Consider the following 19,421-nt stretch of genomic DNA (forward strand, 5'->3'; position numbering starts at 1 on the left):
CTATCAAATGAGAGCCTGGATTCAGATCCAGACAGCCCAACTCCAGAGCCCTTGTGCTCAACCCATATGTTATATTGTGTCATGGGAACAAAGGGGCAGGAAAGACCACTTCTGGCTGTAGGAAGGGGACATTTCCTGGGGAAGACAGCATTCGTGTTTTGCCTTGAGAGATGGGTAGACTTTCAAAAGGCAGAGATGGGGGAAGGGTTGTTTCCCAACAAGTGGATGGCAGCATAAGTGAAGATTTGGACATCAGAGAACACTCTTGGGAAAAGGCATTTGGGAGACTGCAGGGCACAGGATAAGGAGAAGATAATGGTGAGGAAATGGGCTAGGCTAAGGCTAGGTTGTGGAGTGTCAGGATGCCAGTAAGAATTTGGGTTCTAGTCAATAGCCACTCCGGAGCCACTGAAGGAGTTTGAGCAGCAGAGGCACATGGAGCAAGTCGGAAGAGGGACTGGAGGGTGATGTGGTGATAGGAGACCAAATAGGAAGTAGTGTTAACAATCCAGGCAAGGGGAACAAAAACAAGCTAGGACAGTGACAGTGAGATAAAAGCGGAAGTAACAAATGTGAGAGGTTATGGAGGGAGTGCAATAGGGCCGAGCAGTGGATGGGAACACAGAGAGGAGTGAGCAAGAGTCAAAAGGCAAGTCTCCTGTTTGACTCTGGAAGGATGGAGACACCATTCACTCAGATAGGGAAGACAGGAACAGGCAGGGCAGAGGAAAGGGGGTAGATAAATTTCCTTCGGAAAAGTGAGGAATTAGTCTCATTATTCTCAAGCCAGCAGGAAGATTTTCTTATTATTTGGAGCCCTGCTCAGAGATCCTTCACACTAACTGCTTTCAAATTGCTCTGTGACCTTTTACCTACTGGAATTGAGACACATTTGTTCTGAGAGATTGGGGAATTCTATCTTCACTCGGACTCTTTGGTCCTAGGAGGCTATGATGTGGTGTTTAATTCCATCAAGAGTGCAGGAAAGCCAAATGTTAGTTTCTTTGTTCAAGGAATTCAAAGCAAGGTGGGGAGGGGGAAAGACGAGAACTTCTGTCCAACTTGGGCAAAAGCTAAAACATCCTACTATTGAATTTGCAGCCATTAACAGTTCAGGACTTGTGGCTCTGATTCTGAAAAGGTGAATTAACATTTAGGGATGACCTGGTGCTAGACACTGCAGCAGGGTAATCAGATATAGGTGCTCCAGTCAGAAAGGTAGTGTGGTTTACTCCCTTGTTAACCAAACCGTGGTCCACGGACCAGCAGCATCAGCACCAAGAAGAAGCTTACTAGAAAAATCAGAACCTACTCCAGACCTACTGAACCAGAATCCTCATTTTAAGATCTCATGTGACTCCTATGCAGTGGTATATACTAAGAGCATGGACTTTGGAACCAGATATATCTGGGCTTAAATCTCAGCTTAGCCACTTCTTACTTAGCACTTAACCTGGATCTGCTTCATGTACACAGTCAATCAGTGACCCTATCCCCTAGCTGGACCTTGGAATAACCCTGAGGGCTTTCAAAAACTCCCCGCCCTGGCCCTACTGCAGACCAATTAAATCAGAATCTCAGGGGGTGGGGGCAGGAACCAGACATCAGTGTTCCAAGGTCTTCAGGTGATTTGAATATGCACCCAAGGCTGAGAACCACCGACTTTGAGGAACGAGTGTGGCCACTGAAGCCAGTCTTCGTCTGCATCCCCCAACTACTGTTGAGGACTGGAGCTTCTTCACCTCTCCCCAAGCTACAGTTACAAAATGTGAAATGGACATGACAAATAAAAATATGTTCAAAAGCTGAGCAAAGGGTTGACACATGTGAAGCTCAATGAATACTTATTATTCATGCAGGTCCCAGCTTCTTTTGCAGAATCTAAGAAGCAAACGCATGTGCTTGAGGTAGCACATTAATGCCAACCTGTGACCATGCTCATACTTTCCCCACCGGGGTGACTTCTAATTACTTGGCCACCAAGAAGGTTCATAGATGTTGCCTCAGCTGTTTTTAAAATTAAAGAATCTATTCTTTTTCTACATTAAATCTGACAATGAGGCAAAGGCAGCTGGTCAGGAACTTTTGCAGAACAGGTAAGAGTGAGGTTCATCCAAAGTGCTCCCAACTGTAGGGGAGGGGCAAAGCCAATCACACAGAACTTAGTCTCTGAACTATACTGATGCTTTGGGTGACAGGCCCTGCCCCTCTTCTAATGCCTCCCGGCACTCTCCCTGCACGGAATCTTTAGAGTGGGAGTTGGAAAGGTCTTTGGAAAGACACGTCGACTTTGCATTTTGGAGCTCCACAGAGGGAAACTAAGGCCCAGGGAGCTGCCGTGTACTTACATGGGGCCACGCGCAATTAAAGGCCACAAGCAGAAGGGTGTAAAGCGACCCAGTGAGATGTAGAGGAAATGACCTACTAGTGAAAAAGGAACTGAAGGAAAGGGAAAAGAACGACATAATAGTGCTTTGAGCCCGAGCTTTATAAATACTTGTCGCTTTAACCTGCCCAGGAGGTAGATAAGCATGTTGTCTTTAGTTTGTCTTCAAATTCAACCTCTCACAAGAGGTTAAGGAACACACCCAAGGTTGGAATTGACACTCAGACCTCCCGACTTCCTGGCTTTGGAGCTGGGAGCTCAGCCTCCACCTCCCTTGTCTATCAGGAAAAACATCTGGGTTATAATGCTTGAGGATGGGCTATCAAGGGGAAGTGGTGGAAGTTTGGTTCTTTAAGAAACTTTGAGCAAGACTGCCTAAAACCTAGCCAGGAGGCCCCTCCCATGGCCTGAGTCACAAGGCTCAAACATTTCTTCACTTCTCCTATCCTGGACACTTTCCTTGCATGACCTTTAAGGAGAGCTATTTGTAATGTTGGATGGGGAGAGTGGTAAGACTTCAAAATGCGTGAACACAGACAGGTAAGGGAGCCTTTCCTTTACACAGTCCTTTCTGCCTGATCTAACGTGGCTCCCCCGGCTGACTTAAAGCAGAGAGAGAGAGGAACACACAGGACCACAAGAAGAACAAGTAAAGGGAAGTCATCTTTAAAGGCCAAAAGGTTATATAAAACATAATAAAATACAACTGTTTCCTTTAAAAGTTTTAATGGCCAGGAAATGGTATAGAATAACTGCCAAGTCACATAAATTAACTTTTTTGTTCAGTTTGTGATCCCGGAAAGAACACTCAAACGGCCGATGCAAACTGCACGGGAATTTCATCAGTGGTTGTCTGGGCGTGTGACTGAGCGTGGGCCATGGACCAATCTTTACATGGTCCAGAAAAAAAGGCGGCTGCCATGTTTGGCAGGCTTCAGCTCTCCCTCTATCTCAGGGTTGGGCTCTGGTCTTGGTCTTGAGTGATAGGGATTCTCCGGTAAAGGCCGATCTGTTTTCACTTTGGTGACCTGTGAGGGGCAAAGAGGACAGAAGCAAGGATGAGGTCTGGTGGAACAGTCTGAGCCCAAGAACGCACCTCCCAGCATTTCCCCTCTGCTCCTGCTGCCCCAACTACCCCTCTTTTTTCAAACCCCAGCAAACCACATTTAGACTCATCTGATCCTTGAACAAACATTTAAGAAAGCCTTCTTTGGGTCATTCCACGTGGCAGAAGTTAGGGATACAGCAGGTAACATGAACACACCCTGTCCTCAAGGGGCTCACTACTACTCACTTACTACTACTACTGAGGGAGCCAGACAAGCAACCAAATCATCACAACTGATGCATGAACTAAGTGCTGCGACTTAAGACTTAGAGTAAGGACTCTACACATGTAGCCCATCCTGAAGGCTAGTGGCTGGACTTTCAGAGGGGGTAACACTTAGCTTCATCTTAAAGGATGCCATGAGCCCGGCAGGAAGATTAGCAGGAGAAAGACATTCCAAGAAAACGATACATGTGAAGACAGAGAGGCATATCTTTAGAATGGCCAAGGCGAAGATTGCATGAAACACATAGGCAAGTGCTTGTCAGAAGTGATACTGAGCACCTTACTCCATCTCATTTTCACACTCCCATGAGATCATTTTGCAGAAGTTCCCTGGGACCATCTACCTAATAATAGTGGAAAAACTAGTACTCGAAGCTGGATCAGTCTACTCCAAAGCCTGTGCTTTTAAAATAACATACTATACTAGAAGACAGGACTAGATGATGGTGGTACACTAAATGATGTGCAAAAAGTGTTTACATTTTATTTTATTTATTTATTTTTTTAAGTGTTTAAATTTTAACCCAATGGTAATAGGTGCCACTGAAGTAGGGAAGCAATTGAAGCACATCTGCAGGCTGGAAGGTACAGAAGCTAGATTACAGAGGGACAGGACCAGAATTGGGAGAGTCAAATCAAGAGGCCTGGCAAGATGGTGCAGCACTACATGATGGTAACAGGGAAAGAGATGGAAGGTGCTCACGTCCACATTATCCCTGGTGGTCACAGTATCTCCATCAGAAACCCAGCATAAATTGTTCTCACTTTAAAGATGAGGAAACATGCAGAGAAATGGAAAGACAAGGCCATATAACAGTGTTGTTACGTAGTGGTCTGATCTTCAAGCCATTCCATGTGATAGAACTGGTTAGTCTTCCCATATGCACAAACGCAAAAACTATTTACTGTGTGAATGGAGCTTTCACAGTAGCACAATTATTATTATAACCACCTCGTGAGGCATTATTATCTGTAGTTCACAGGTAAGGACCAGGGAGGCTAGCTTGCCCATGATAAAGATACATGCTACATGTCAGAGGTGGAGACTGACCACCTCTCACAGTGCTATTAGGACAATACACGGTCAGATGTAAGGTACAGCAGGGGCTCCGTAAGTTATTTTCAATGTTACCCTTACTGAGATGGCAGAATTATGGGTGAGAGAGAGCCATCTGCCTTAGGAAGGCTGGAAACTTCCAGGACACTGACATGGAAGCTGACGACAGAGGAGTGAGTAGAAATTGGCCAGGGGTACAGAGGGAAGAGGGGCAACTGGGTGGAAGCAGAATGCAAAAGTGAATAAAGCTAAAATTTAGGCTTCATCTAGCTGGTCATCACCTTTCTAAAAAGAGACTGGATTCTGATGTTAAGTATGACTAAAACTGATAATCCTCTTAAAAAAATAAACTTTTGAAAAGAGTTAGGACAATATTTTATATGTTTTTAAAAATGTACTCCCCACTCTTATGCAGTCTCTCTCTCAAATAAATAAATAAAACCTTAAAAAAAAAAAAAAAGGCAGGGGGGTGGGGGCTGGGTGACTCAGTCAGTTAAGCATCTGCCTTCAGCTCAGGTCATGATCCAGGAGTCCCAGGATTGAGCCCCACATCAGGCTCCCTGCTCAGTGGGGAGTCTCCTTCTCCCTCTGGCCTTCCCCACTCTCATGCACTCTCTCTCTCTGACAAATAAACAAAACCTTTAAAAATAAAAATTAATTAATTAATTTAAAAATGTTAACACAATGATGCAGGAATTAATACTGCTTTCTTAATAGCATGATTTGTTAATTCTCCTTTCATGAGAAGAGAAATGAGAAAAGGTTGTTTTCATTAGTAAATGCATATAGGTCCCAGGGTTTTCCAGCACAAAGTTATCAACAATATGAAGTAATTTGTTCAGGGCAGCAAGAGAAGATATCTGAAGATAATCAAGCTGGATACAAAAAACAAAATTGCTAAGCCATTCATCTACTTAGGACACCAAGCTTAAGATCCAACTATCTGGGGATCCCTGGGTGGCTCAGCAGTTTGACACCTGCCTTTGGGCCTGGGGCGTGATCCTGGAGTCCCGGGATCAAGTCCCACATCAGGCTCCCTGCATGGAGCCTGCTTCTCCCTCTGCCTGTGTCTCTGCCTCTCTCTCTTTCTCTCTTTGTCTCTCATGAATAAAGAAATAAAATCTTTAAAAAAAAAAAAAAAAGATCCAACTATTCATAGATATTGCACATAAAGGGAAGGGAACAAAGACTAATTGTGGACCTATGCACCAGGCACTAGGCTAGAGGTTCACAAAGACTCTCTAGGAGCTTACTCCTTACAGAAAACTAGGGATGAATACTGGTCCTACTCTGTAGATGCGGTAGGACACGAAACAGTCAGCAATTTGCTCAGAATCCCATAGTGATTCAATGGTACTATCTTCCTCCATTCAAACCTGAGTTTTCCCTCCATGCCTTGACACCTATCTGTCCCAGGGGGAATGGATGATGATAAGGTTCAAGAAGCAGGAGAAGGTCAAAGGCACCTGGGTGGCTCAGTTGGTGAAGCGTCTGATTCTCCATTTTAGCTCAAGTCATGATCTCAGGGTTGTGAGATCGAGCCCCAAGTGAGAATAATGAGATTCTCTCTCTCCCTCTACCCATACCCTAACCCCTCTCTAAAAATAAAAAATTAAAAAGCAGGGATAGGTCAGATCACAAAGGGCCTTGTAAGCTAGAATACTGCAAGCAAGAGCAAGCCCCTGAAGTTTTAAAAATAAAGTGATATTTATTTTCCATACAGATAATGCCTATAATGAAAACATAATTATATCCTAAAAGCTTCCGTTTCGGTGATATAAGGTCTCCTAAAATCTGAATTGAACCACCCTCCCCTCCAGACATTCACATACCCCAAGTTAAGAACTCCTGTTCAAAATGTGGGGACAGTGAGTGGATTCAAAAAATAATCCAGGAAAAGCTCACCTACAGGAATTGATGATTGTATAAAAGGAGAAAGAGTAGGAAATGAAGGAAAAAGACATTCAGATTTCTAATGTTTCAAGAGATGGTGGGGTCATGACTGAGGAAATACAGAACCAAGAGTAGGAAAACATGCTTTTTAAACTATAGGGACAGACTTAAAAATCCTAGGTACTGATAAATCTGGCCTGAAGAATCTGGCATACCCTCGATCCGATTTCCTCTCTGAATTCCACAATGACTTCAATGCTTTCAACTGCCAATGCCCCTAACACTGTTTATCCTCATCTACTCCCTTTTGTTCTCCAATTAGGTAATTAAACAAAAACAAATCTGCAGATGCTGGAGGATCTATTTAAAGAAATATTTCTATTAAAAAAACTCCCTTTCTGGATTGTGTATAATTACTCCCTCATTAACCTGTTTGATAAATACAGATTTCTCCCGTCATATCTGTACTCAGAGAAGATCCTTTTCTGACCACCCCCTGCCCTTACCCACCCCTTAGTGAGAAGATGGGGCTCCCAGCAGGAGACTTTTTACCTTGGACAGCTCTCCCAGGTCAGGTCGTACCCAGCCCAGTTTGTCCAGCACACATTCGTCAAACTTGGCCTGCTGTTGGCGACAGCGACGAAGTAACTGCAGGCCAGAATAATCAATGCATGTCCAATAGTCTGTAAAAGGCTCTGCACAGTGAAGCTTTATCTGCCTGGAAAAGAAGGCTAGATTAGGGGTAGCTCCTTGCAAAATAATGAAAAACAGAAAAGTGGGGAAAAATTAGTACAGACCTCCAATACATAGCCTTGCTTTCTCAAAGGTAGGAGAATAGATGGTCTTATCTCATTTACAAGACAACCTGGAGATCCTCAGATGAGAACCAGTAACTAGAAAAAGATTGCTGAGGAATAAGATCTAATTGCTTTATGTAGCAAAAATAAATGAGTTGAAATGCAAAGACTGTGGTCTAAGGCACATATATTCTACACAGAACACTCCTCACTTAGGGCTTATCTATTCTTTCTGTTAGATCTAATTCTAAAGATTAGGAGTTTAGCAAATTTAGAAGAGGCGGCATAATTCCAAGATAGGCATTTTGACAAAAGTCAGAGGTGACAGACCATGGCAAAGGAAGAGACAGAATTATCAAAGGCAAATACAAAAACTAACAAGTGGAAGATCCTGGGGTCTTTCGGTACAGAGGCAAATGACCTCATGCTCCCCAGGGTTCAAAGTCCTCACTCTATTAATGCACTGAACAAAAACAGATTAATCTCTGCCATTAAGAAAATTAAAGTAGGGGCAGCCCGGGTGGCTCAGCGGTTTAGCGCCGCCTTCAGTCCAGGTCGGGATCCTGGAGACTCGGGATCGAGTCCCACGTCGGGCTCCCTGCATGAAGCCTGCTTCTCCCTCTGCCTGTGTCTCTGCCTCTCTCTCTCTCTCTCCCCCTCTCTGTATCTCTCATGAATAAATAAAATCTTAAAAAAAAAAAAAAGAAGAAAATTAAATTAATTTGGTGCTCTCTGTTAAGAAGCAAGGTAGCAGGTAAATCATTTTGTGACTGCCAAAACTGGCTGAAGAAACAGTAACTTTTGTGTGTAAGAGATAAGCCTCAATTATTTGGCAAAATTCTCCTTCTCTTACCATTCAATCTTGCTGTTAATCCAATAAATGCCAACTCAAATAAATTATTTTTGTTAAGGCAAAAAAAAAAAAAAAAAAAAAATGCCAACTCAATGAAGAATAAATACCACTATTTTATGTAAAAGCCATAAATGAGGCAGTGGAAGAAACGCATAGCACCCTTATTCCCTCAAAGGAATCATGCTTAGGAAGTGCTTACTTGCCATACTCCAAGAATCTAGCTACACTCGACACAGGAATCTTACTTAACACAGCTCACAAGGAACCTCAGAAATGGGATGGAGGAAATACACAGTGAAAAATCTGCTTTCCGTTCCTGCTGGGTTTCCCTCCTAGGAAGCAACTAATGCTACCAATTTCTTATATACCCTTCCAGGGACCCTACTGTAAACTATGAGTGGTAGGGTGTGCGTGGAAAGCAAGAAGGAAGATCAAAGCCCTATAGGGCTTTTCTGAATTGCCTCTGGCCTCACTGACCGGGATGTCCACAGTACAGAAAATTACACCCACCTCACTTGGGAATCACTCTGGGAATGGGCTACCGTTCCCAACGTGAGTTTTTTATTCCTCCAGCATGGTACAGTGGAGAGCCGCTAGTACTACTTGTAGTACTTAGTCTTTGTTCTGGACCCTGTTACCCTGGTACCCACATCCAACAATTACCTACTAACACCTATGAAAAGCAACTTCAGTAAGAAATTCCTCTCATGAAGGCAGCTGGGACACCTCCGGAGCTTGTGAAATCCAAACTTTTCCCACTTAAATATACTCCCTCTGGGCCAAAACAGAAGTGCTTTTCCAAAGTTCTCTTAGAAATGTTTAACAAGTAAACACACATTCTATCTTGTGAGCCATCAAACCAATGCAAATTCAAGCAAGAATAAAATATTGTTGTACTTATTCAATATTTAAATAATGTGCAATGCTGGTAAGGTATAAAAAGATATACTGCTGAGGGCAGCTACTTTAAAAAAAAATGGCAACAATAGTCCATGAGCCATATATAATGTTCAAAGCCCTTTTACAGAATAATCCCACTGCTGGGAAATTTATGCCAAAGAATTAATTTTTTTAAAGATTTATTTGAGGGATCCCTGGGTGGCACAGTGGTTTGGCGCCTGCCTTTGGCCCAGGGCGCGATCCTGGAGACCCGGGATCGAATCCCACGTCGGGCTCCCGGTGCATGGAGCCTGCTTCTCCCTCTGCCTGTGTCTCTGCCTCTCTCTCTCTCTATCATAAATAAATTTTTAAAAAAAGTTAAAGATTTATTTGAGAGAGAGAGAGAGCATGATAGAGCATAAGGGGGGGGGGGGAGCAGAGGGCGAGGGAGAAGCAGACTCCCCACTGAATGGGGAGCCTGATGTGGGGCTCAATCCCAGGACCCCAGGATCATGAACTGAGCTAAAGGCAGACACTTAACCAACTAAGTCACCCAAGTGCCCTAAGGAATTAATTAAAAAGAAAAAAAGATCTACACATAGGGATAATCACTGCAGTTTTATCTAAAACTGGAATAAAAAATGACACTTAATAACAGGAACTGGTCCAGTAAATTATGGTTGGTTGACAGACTGGTAGAATATTATATAGCCAGTAAAAATGATCACAAAGACAATCTAGAGAAATAATGTTCCCAACAGTTTCAGTAAAAAATAAGTTTTAAACCACACACTATGACTTTAACCACAAAAATGCCTTTGCATATGGACAAACAGAGCAGAAGCAAGAAAGAAGGAAAGCAGCTATTATGTGAAGGAATTTGATTTTTCCCTCTACCGTCATTATAATGGACAACTGTGGGTTTTGCCTAGCCAGCAGTCGTCTCCTGTCTTCTGTAACATCCTTCGCATTTCCTCTTGGGGAATAATCCCTCCCTATCTCTGAGCAATGTGGTTTAGATGAATCTAAGTCTACTCCCCACTTTAGGCCTGACCAAACATAGCATTTTGTCTCCTGAGACACACCTGACTCAAAGATACGCATATGAAATCAACCAGCCAGGCCAGTGAGTCCAGGACCTCTGCTCATACCACTGGACAACCAGTACCATTGGCCTACGTCTACCTGACAAGCAACACAGCCACGTGGAATGACTGGTGGCCACCTCTGCTACAGTAAGGAAAGAGTCTCTGAAAATGAGTTTGGCAAAGGAAAACAGAACTAAGAGATTGGGGGAGGAGAAGAGAGGCAAAAAGATACCAAGTAGTTATGAAGTTATGTAATCCCTTTGATGCCAGCCCTGCCTGATGACAGTCCTATTTCTGGACCTTACAGCTACATGAGCCAATTCCCTTCAAGTGCAATTTCTGTCCCTTATAACAGAGTCTGTCAAACCATTTTTCTACAATTACAATCTGGATATTTTTTTACTTCTAGTAGTATAATGCATAATGGCCTACTTAATACCTTGACTCTGTACACACTTTTCTCTCCATAATAACGGAGTCTTCTGTAGTAATATCACTCTAGAGAATACATGTTAGCAAGCACTGTGCTTAGTTGTTTTTATGTACTTTTACAAATTTTTCATAACAGTCCTGTATAAGATAGGTATTATTCTATAATTTGGAAATTAAGATTCATGGATATTAAAGAACAGACTAAATAACACAAATAATTGCATCATTTACTTTGGGCTTATTTTGGTCTGATTTCAAGGTCTTGCATTTCCTACTAAAACTCTCCTTTCACTTTATTAGCTGGATGTTCACCAAGATACATATACCTACCTAGATGTTTCAGCCCCTAAGCCCTGATGTGAAAGATTCTTACCTGAAGAAGTCCAGAGCACACTGGTTGACAAGCTTGCCTTCCTCTAAACACCGCCTGGGGTCTTTCTCTTCCCAGCGGCATAGCATGAACTCCTTGTTGGGCTTGTCACACTGAACTCCGTAGTGATGGGCGGCAGCTTTGAGCACCGAAGAACTGACTTTCACCTGGGGAAAGGAACAGTGGGAGACAGACCACAGATTTGTGACCAGGATATCACTTTCTCGTCTTTACCTCCTGCTGCTCAAAACAGGAAACATAAAAGTAGCACCAGTCTGACTCTACCAAGGGAGGGGGAGGGGGGCTGCCATAATAATCCTTTGTGATCCCCACTGCTTTAGAGATCACAAGGCTTCTTCACACACATGAGTTTCTATGCCTTCATAATAACCTCATTAGGCTGACATTACTCTCTCCATTTTAAAAATAATGAAATGGCAGCCGTAACAGAATCCTTCGCTCTCTATAAGAGAAAGTGGAATTCTAAAGGATGATGGAGGCCTTGGGGATGGAAGGGGAGACACTAATTCTGGGGAGCTTTGATCAATCTCCTTTATAGGAACAAAAGTGATAGAATAAAGTTCCCAGAAGATTACAGAATCACAGAAGATGAGACTAGAAAGGATCAGTAAGAGGACACGCAGTCCAGAAAGTTATTACTAATGATAAAGTACTAATTTTTTTTTAATTTTTCACAGTTACAGACTATATTCAAGGTAGTCATCCCATAACTATGCCAGTCTTTCACTTGCCTCCCAGTACATTTTCTTGAGAAACAGTGTAGTTACAGCTGCCTCACAGGGCCCATCTAACTGCTGTTGAAGCAAGGGTCCTGCTGGCCTCTTTTGTTTAACTACCTTTTCCTGTGCTAATAACACAACATTTTCATTGCTATAATCTAGATAGAACATTTGTTGTCTGGGAGGATCACCCTCCTCCTTATTCTTCCCTTTCAAAATCACTTTGGCTGTTCTTTCAGATGAACCCCCTCATCCAATAATTTGCATTGGAACTACATGAAGTTTAGTTATGTATTAATAAATTAGAAGGGAATGAGCATGTTTATAATACTGGGTCTCTGCTCAAATTTTACCTCCTCAGAGGATCTCTTCCTAATGACTGCATAAAAACTATCATTAATGGTCACTTCATTTGTGACTACTAGAACGTAAGCTCCAAGAGGGTAGGGATTTTTCTTTCCAACAGAGCTCCTAGACTGAAGATGACGATTCTCCCTAAAGGAAACTATAATTAAATGTCATGTTTACTGTAGCTCACCAGGCACCCAAAATAGTGGCTAGCAAAAGTAGTTGTTGAGCACTCACTGTGTGCCAGCTATCAGGGGTACAACAGTTACGGAAGAGACAAGATGACATGAATTATGCCTTCTCACCAAAATATAGTATGTCCTTCCTCTTATTCGGGTCATTCTTATGCTCTGGTTAAAATTATAGTTTCTGTCATGTAGGAACCTTGTGCATTTCTTGTTTAATTCCTTAGTATTTTAACATTTTTCATACTAGCTTAATAGGATACTTTTTTCTATTAGATTTTCAAATTGGTTACTGCTTGTTTGTATACCATCTTCTCTTTAGCCAAATCTTACTGAACTTCTGTCAAGTCTGATACAAAACTAATGAGGATTAAGAGGAAAAGCTTCCATTTACAAGTCAAAACTATTGCCCTTCCCTTCTCGTATTTGTATCTTTTTTCCTCCCTTTTTTTTCCTATCTTACTGCTTTGACTAAAACCCTAGGATAATACAGATAAACAGCAATGGCAGTAGGCACTCTGGTCTTTTTCTGGACTTTAAAGCACAATTTGGCACAATGTTTGCTCCTGTTGTCTGGGATATAGTTCTTTGGATATTCCTCATTAAGGAAGTTTCCTTCTGGGACACCTCGGTGGCTCAGAGATTGAGCGTCTGCCTTTGGTTTGGAACCTGATTCCAGGGGTCCCAGGATCAAGTCCCACATCGGGCTTCCTGCACACATGCACTCGCACTCTGTCTCTTAAAAAAAAAATCAAGATTCAAACTTTTTAAAGCTTAATATATTAAAATTTTTAAGGTAGCTATTATTTACCTCCTTGATAAATGCCTTAAAAGACCTTTAAATGGCTGATTTAATTACTCAAATGTCTTCACAGCTATCATGCCCAAAAAAGTTACGGCACTCTTTGCCTTACTTTCCTACAAATGTAGAGAGAGGCCGTATCAAAATCTAGGCACACACAAGTTGTTGAGCATGTAAAATATGCTCTGTCACAGGGAAATAAAGGATAATAACCACTCACTAAATCTCTTTCCTGGGGAAAGAGATGTGCTCAAGATGACACAGCAGGTCAGCGGCAACTGCAGAACTGGAATTCACAGACGGTAACCTTCAATCAGGCCTCTTTGCATTATATCACCTGCACTGAGGTGGCAAAAGACTCTGGATGTCACCATCTCCCCCTCACCTGCTTCTTCACGAAGTCTGATGAGTTGCAACAGAAATAACATCCTTTCACAGCTGCTTACTGTGAATACCTTCTCAAATTCATTCAGTTCCCTTTGTCTCAGAGAACACAGAGTTCCAGTATCTTCCTCATTTACCTTCATGACAGCCTCTCCACACAGCAAGTCTATACAATCTGCAGGTGTGGAAAGTCTCACAATCTACAACCAATCTTCCAGTCCTGCTCTCTTCCTTAAACCATGTCTGCACCTCTTTCTACAGTATTTAATTTATGCTGTGCCTTCCGTTTTACTTATGGAAAATGGGGGATGATCATATTCATTTGACAGGACCACTGAGGATTTAAATGAGCTAACACACATAAAAATATTAATATTTTTCTATAAATAAGAAATATTTCTTATTTATAAGAACATAAATATCTGCTATTGTCTGTTCTTATTTATGATGTGCTAGGCACATCATAAATATTAGCTATAATTTCTCCACTCAAAATTGTCAACGTGTACAAGGAGTTTCCAGCCTAAGCTTCTGACTGCTTCTTCCATAGGGATGGGTTTTAACTCCAAAGTCAACAAGGTCCAAAATGTGTTTGTCTCTCAAACCTGCTCCCTCTGGCCTCCCCAGGCCCACTGTCAGGTTAGAAATCTGACAGACTCCTCCACCTTTCCTGCCTGTGAGACCTGAGTCACTTCTAAGTCTGATCACTTCCAGATAAATCTGTTCTTTCACTCTGTGAGCAGTCACCAATTATGTTGGGGTCATTAATATCCTCCTCATTATGTCAACAACCACCAAGACTAACCTCCCCACTTTTCTTTTCCCCTCTTCAACGCACCTTCACAGAGCTGCCAGCGTGATCTTCCTAAAAGACAATTCTTACTGTACTCTTACAAACAAATTAGCAACCAAGCCCTGGAAGTATTCAGGCTTCACAGAAGAATAAAGCCTCAACTTTTTACAGGGTATTCGAAGCCTCCTGGATCCAGCCTTCTAACTCAAGACACTTCCAAAAAGGGACTTGCTGCTGTCTCAGGACACTGAACTCACAGTCCCCAGAACCCATCTGTGGCCGCCTGCATTTTCCCATCTCCTTACTTTTGCTCAGCTCTAACCCCTGCTTACAAAGCCCATCGCTCCATCTTGGCCTACAAATGCTATTCTTCAAATGCCATTTAGCCAAGTCTCACATTATGCCCAAGAAGTGCTTTCCCTGTTCCCTTTATAGCCTCAGAGAATTACACAGCTGGAATCACTCCATCTTACAAATAAAATAACTATGTCTGCAAATGCTACTAAAGTGACTAATCAAGGTGACTGAGCAGTTAGGCCTGGAATTTAGATCCAACTTCAAATCCTGCTCTCATCTCTTAAACCATGTCTGCCCTTCTTCCATACATTTAATCATACTTTGTCTTGTATTTTAGTTACATAATTATCTGTATTTCGACTCAACTGTATGGATGCTAACGGCAAACTTATTCCAGATACAGAATATTCGTGGGAAGCAGAACCTCAGATGCTTGCTAAACCAAATTAAGGTTCCTATGAGAAATACAGCACTTTCGGGCTAACCTAGCTTCACTGTGGGACGAGAAACCAGACTGAATACTGGATGCCTCCACTTTATACTATAAAGTTCCTGAACATCAGGCAAAAAGTTCTTCACCTGTTGCAAAATAATAGTTGCCATTCTCACAGCCATCCAAATTTAAGTGGAATCATGCAAGTGAAGCCCTTATAACGCAGTGCCTGGGGTTATAGTCTCTGGCACGTAATTTTTAGTGTTGCCCTCCTTCTCCTTTTGTGTAGCCTCGTCGTTCTACCATCCAGCCCTGCCATGACGCTCTTCTGCCTTTAAACCCTCCACCTCTCCTCTCCACCTCACTTATAAATTTTTTTTTTAATTTTTATTTATTTATGATAGTCACACAGTGAGAGAGAGAGAGGCAGAGACAGAGGCAGAGGGAGAAGCAGGCTCCATGCACCAGGAGCCCGATGTGGGATTCGATCCCGGGTCTCCAGGATCGCGCCCTGGGCCAAAGACAGGCGCCAAACCACTGCGCCACCCAGGGATCCCTCCACCTCACTTATAAAAATAAGTCTGGCCTCGTGGAAGCTACTTCACGGTCCTGCCAGTCCAAGGCACCTTGTTCCAGGCTCTGCAACGGCTGCTTCCCATGAACCCTGGAATCACATCGAACAGCACTTGCCTCCCGGACCCGAAAGGCCCTGCTAACCATTCTCACTCTTTCCAGCTTTGTCCATAATGTGAGAGTTTAAAAGCATGGGCTTTAGCGTCAGAACTGGATTCACAGTCCAGCTCCACTAAATTGACGAGCTAGGGATCCCTGGGTGGCCCAGCGGTTTGGCGCCTGCCTTTGGCCCAGGGTGCGATCCTGGAGACCCGGGATTGAGTCCCACGTGGGGCTCCCGGTGCATGGAGCCTGCTTCTCCCTCTGCCTGTGTCTCTGCCTCTCTCTCTCTCTGTGTGACTATCATTAAAAAAAAAAAAAAAAAAGAAAAAGCAATGAAATTACTTTTTATGTCAAAAAAAAGGCAAAGTAGGGATCCCTGGGTGGTGCAGCGGTTTGGCACCTGCCTTTGGCCCAGGGCGCGATCCTGGAGACCCGTGATCGAATCCCACGTGGAGCTCCCCGTGCATGGAGCCTGCTTCTCCCTCTGCCTGTGTCTCTGCCTCTCTCTCTCTGTGACTATCATCAAAAAAAAAAAAAAAAAAAAAAAGAAAGAAAAAGCAATGAAGTTACTTTTTATGTTAAAAAAAGGCAAAGTAGGGATCCCTGGGTGGCGCAGCGGTTTGGCGCCTGCCTTTGGCCTAGGGCGCGATCCTGGAGACCCGGGATCGAGTCCCATGTTGGGCTTCCTGCATGGAGCCTGCTTCTCTCTCTGCCTGTGTATGAACCTCTCTTTCTTTCTCTCTGTGCATGTGTCTCTCATGAATGAATAAATAGAATCTTTAAAAAATTTAAAAATCAAAATAAAATAAAATATTTTGCAATTATAACTCAAAGTCAAAATAGAAGGACATAGAGTTCAAGGATCTAGGGTTCTTGTATTTACATTTAAAATGTTTTATTTAATTTCTTATTGGAGGGATCCCTGGCTGGTGCAGTGGTTTAGCGCCTGCCTTTGGCCCAGGGCGTGATCCTGGAGACCCGGGATCGAATCCCACGTCGGGCCCCCGGTGCATGGAGCCTGCTTCTCCCTCTGCCTGTGTCTCTGCCTCTCTCTCTCTCTCTGTGACTATCATAAATAAATAAATAAATAAATAAATAAAGCTAATGGACACCTTGGGCAAATGACTTCTACTCTCAAGGCCTGTTTTCTTGTCCTTCGCATGCAGAGACCAGCGACATCCGGCCTCCTAGTGTTGCTGGCGGGACCTGAACTCACGAACGAGCTGTGATGCATCAGCATCGTGCCTGGCACCTACGAAGGGCCTCGCGGTCCGTGCTGCAGTCTGCACGCGCTGTCTTGCCTTCACCTGACGGCGCGAGCCTCACTGCAAGCGCCTCTTTCTACCTGTGTCCCCATTCAAGGATGAGCTTCACGAGGGCAGGGACCGTCTCTCCCTCCCCGGGGGCGGGCATCACACGGCGGTTGGTCGATGACGTCTCCTGGATCGATGAACTAAACGCCCCGCTCCCAACCAGGCCCCCCGTGTCACTGTCACTCGCGTCAAGGACCAACAGGTCGCTGTTTGGGGTCCTGGTGGGGGAGGGGAGGACAAGCTGCAGAGGCGCCGCACGGCGGGGGGGGGGGGGGGGGGGGAGGCGGTTCCCGAGGCGGGGGGCGTCCGGGCAGCGCCCCGGGTCCCGGGTCCGGGGGCGGGGGTGGGGGAGGGGCTGCGCGGCGGACCCGGGGCCGCGGTCCGGGGGCACCGAGCAGGGCTGGGCCCAGGCCCGGAGAGCTGCCGCCCGACGCCGCGCTAGCCTGGCTTCCGGACGAGCCTCACCTCCTGCACCTTCAGGTCCTCCAGGGTGGGCAGCTCCACTATCCCCGGCATGACGGCGGCAGCCCCACGCCCGAGGAGGCCCCGCAGCCGCCCGCCGCCGTCTCCTTGAAGTCCCCTTGCGACCGCCCAGCGCCGCCGAGCGTCTGCGCCTGCGCATCAGGCCACGCAGGCGCACTGCGCCGCCCAACCGCGAGCCTCGGAGCATGCGCAGTGCCCGGAGGCTCCTCCGGAGGCTCGCTTCGGCCCCGCCCCTCTCGGTTGCCATAGTGAGGCGGGACGCGCTGAGACTGCGGGAGCCCAACGGCAGGCGCCATGGAGTACACAGGAAGCCGGTACATCGGGGAATATGTAGACGGGAGGTAAGGCCCTCCTCTGGTTCACGGTCTTGAGCATCCGCGACCGCGGAAAGACAAAGGCCTTTTTGCCTTTGCAGAGGACTTTGCACCAGGCGCGTTCACAAACTTTTTTTTTATTCCTTTTAACCTTCAGGGCAAGCCTCTCACGTAGGACTGTCTATTCCCCATTTTACAGTTCAGGAAAATGAGATCCAGGCAAACAAAGTGACTTGCTCAAGGACACATGTCTAATAAGCACAGAGCTGGGAAATATTCACTCCATATGTATGCATGTGTTTGCTGTCTGCCAGTTTTAGATGTGGAGATAAAAACATGAAAAATGTCATGATCCTCGCTGTTAGGGAGCCTACAGTCCAGTCAGTGTATTTCCAATAAACAAAGAAATGAGACAATAACTTCAGACAGTGGCTTTGCCTGAATCTCCCCCCTCCCCACAGCGACCCTACGAAATAGATATCCCCATTTCACAGGTGGGAAAAGTGAGGCTCAGAGTGACTGTTTAGCCTGCTCAAAGTCATCTGGTTGGCACTGAGCAGATCAGGTATCAAAATCCAGGTCTGACTCCAAAGCTCATGTGCTTTCTACTGTGCAGTCCTGCTCCTGAGCTCCTACAAAGGACACAACCAGTTGGGGCAGTCCTCGAAGCCTTTCTGGAGGAGAAAATATTTGAGACAGGCCCTGCAGGTTGGGTAGGATTTACGTGAGTAGAGATGCAAGATGAAGAATGTTTCCACGCGGAGGGAACAGCATGACTTACAAGGGGAAGAGCAGGCAGTTCAGTTTGGCTGGAGTGTTGGATGTGTCTAAAGGAGAATGGGAGCCAGAGCTGGAAGGGTGGATCTGTGCTCTGGCATAGAGAGATTTGAGTACTGTGTGCGATTCTGTGGGTGGGAGGAGCCACTGATAGATAGGTCCTTGGTGAGGCTGGGCGTTAGGAAATCTAACTTATTTCATTTCTGTAGCCCTCTTCATAGCGCATAGATCACTCAGTAAATGTTGGCTGAATGAATGAATGAATGAATGAATGAATAAAATTTGAGATATGGTAATCACATCCTCACTATGGATTGGAGTCTTTATCTCTTTGTTCTTTTTAACTTACTTTTAATTTATAATGAAGGCTTTTTGTCTTGAGTGAGTAAAAGAAAAATGGGAGGGGAGGAAAGAGAGAGGAAGAAAAGGAAAGAAGGAGAGAGGGAAGCAGAATAGAGATGGCAAGATCAAGTCAGAGACCATAGTTGTCCTAGTAAGAGGCAGCAGGACCCTGGATTGAACCAGAGGCAGTGGGGCTGCAGGAAAGAGAAAGATGTAGAAGTTTGGAAATTTTTTCATTGCCAGTACTTGGCAACTGATTGGCTCCCAATCTCGCTCAGAGACTGCCTCCAGTCTCAGGTTTGGTGCCTAACTCTAGGCTTTGAAGCTGGATGATTCTGGTACCATTTGTTGAAATTGAGAACTCTGAGGAGGGGCTGCTTTGGCGGAAGAGAGGATGAGTTTCATTTGGGGTGAGCTGGGGATGTCTGTAGAAGGTCCTAACACTGT

General features: G+C 44.6%; 2 protein-coding genes and 1 long non-coding RNA gene across 7 annotated transcripts in view; 1 reads left to right on the forward strand and 2 right to left on the reverse strand.

The window, feature by feature from the left end:
* Positions 1–3,095: 3,095 nt before the first annotated feature.
* Positions 3,096–17,746, reverse strand: NDUFA8 (NADH:ubiquinone oxidoreductase subunit A8). Its single transcript, XM_072777795.1, has 4 exons — positions 17,524–17,746; positions 11,092–11,255; positions 7,222–7,387; positions 3,096–3,414 (listed from the first exon to the last, which is right to left on the reverse strand). Exons 1-4 carry the CDS (start codon positions 17,572–17,574, stop codon positions 3,277–3,279), a joined length of 519 nt encoding a protein of 172 aa, XP_072633896.1. The 5' UTR covers positions 17,575–17,746; the 3' UTR covers positions 3,096–3,276.
* On the reverse strand, positions 11,947–17,318 carry LOC140605675 (uncharacterized). Of its 2 annotated transcripts, none has more exons than XR_012008248.1 (3): positions 17,091–17,318; positions 15,633–16,261; positions 11,947–15,430 (listed from the first exon to the last, which is right to left on the reverse strand). It is a non-coding gene; the product is annotated as an uncharacterized lncRNA (long non-coding RNA). The 2 variants fall into 2 exon arrangements; XR_012008247.1 differs by lacking the exon at positions 17,091–17,318 and adding an exon at positions 16,858–17,084.
* Positions 17,528–19,421, forward strand: part of MORN5 (MORN repeat containing 5) — a 37,189-nt gene continuing 35,295 nt past the window's right edge. The window contains exon 1 of one of the 4 annotated variants that reach the window (XM_072777792.1): positions 17,528–17,882. In XM_072777792.1, the coding sequence (XP_072633893.1) occupies positions 17,727–17,882 (156 nt within the window). In that variant the 5' untranslated portion in view covers positions 17,528–17,726. The remainder of the gene's footprint in view (positions 17,883–19,421) is intronic. The other 3 variants (XM_072777790.1, XM_072777794.1, XM_072777791.1) reach the window with 3 other exon arrangements.

Source organism: Canis lupus, chromosome 16 (assembly GCF_048164855.1).
Source record: "Canis lupus baileyi chromosome 16, mCanLup2.hap1, whole genome shotgun sequence".
Classification (NCBI taxonomy): Eukaryota; Metazoa; Chordata; class Mammalia; order Carnivora; family Canidae; genus Canis; species Canis lupus.

Excerpts from the sequence above, each read along its gene's own strand:
- NDUFA8 (XM_072777795.1), bottom strand. The coding sequence starts at position 17,574 with ATGCCGGGGATAGTGGAGCTGCCCACCCTGGAGGACCTGAAGGTGCAG. Across the intron at positions 11,256-17,523 it reads AGGACCTGAAGGTGCAGGAG|GTGAAAGTCAGTTCTTCGGT; the intron begins GTGAGGCTCGTC and ends TCCTTTCCCCAG. Across the intron at positions 3,415-7,221 it reads ACCTGGGAGAGCTGTCCAAG|GTCACCAAAGTGAAAACAGA; the intron begins GTAAAAAGTCTC and ends TGCCCCTCACAG.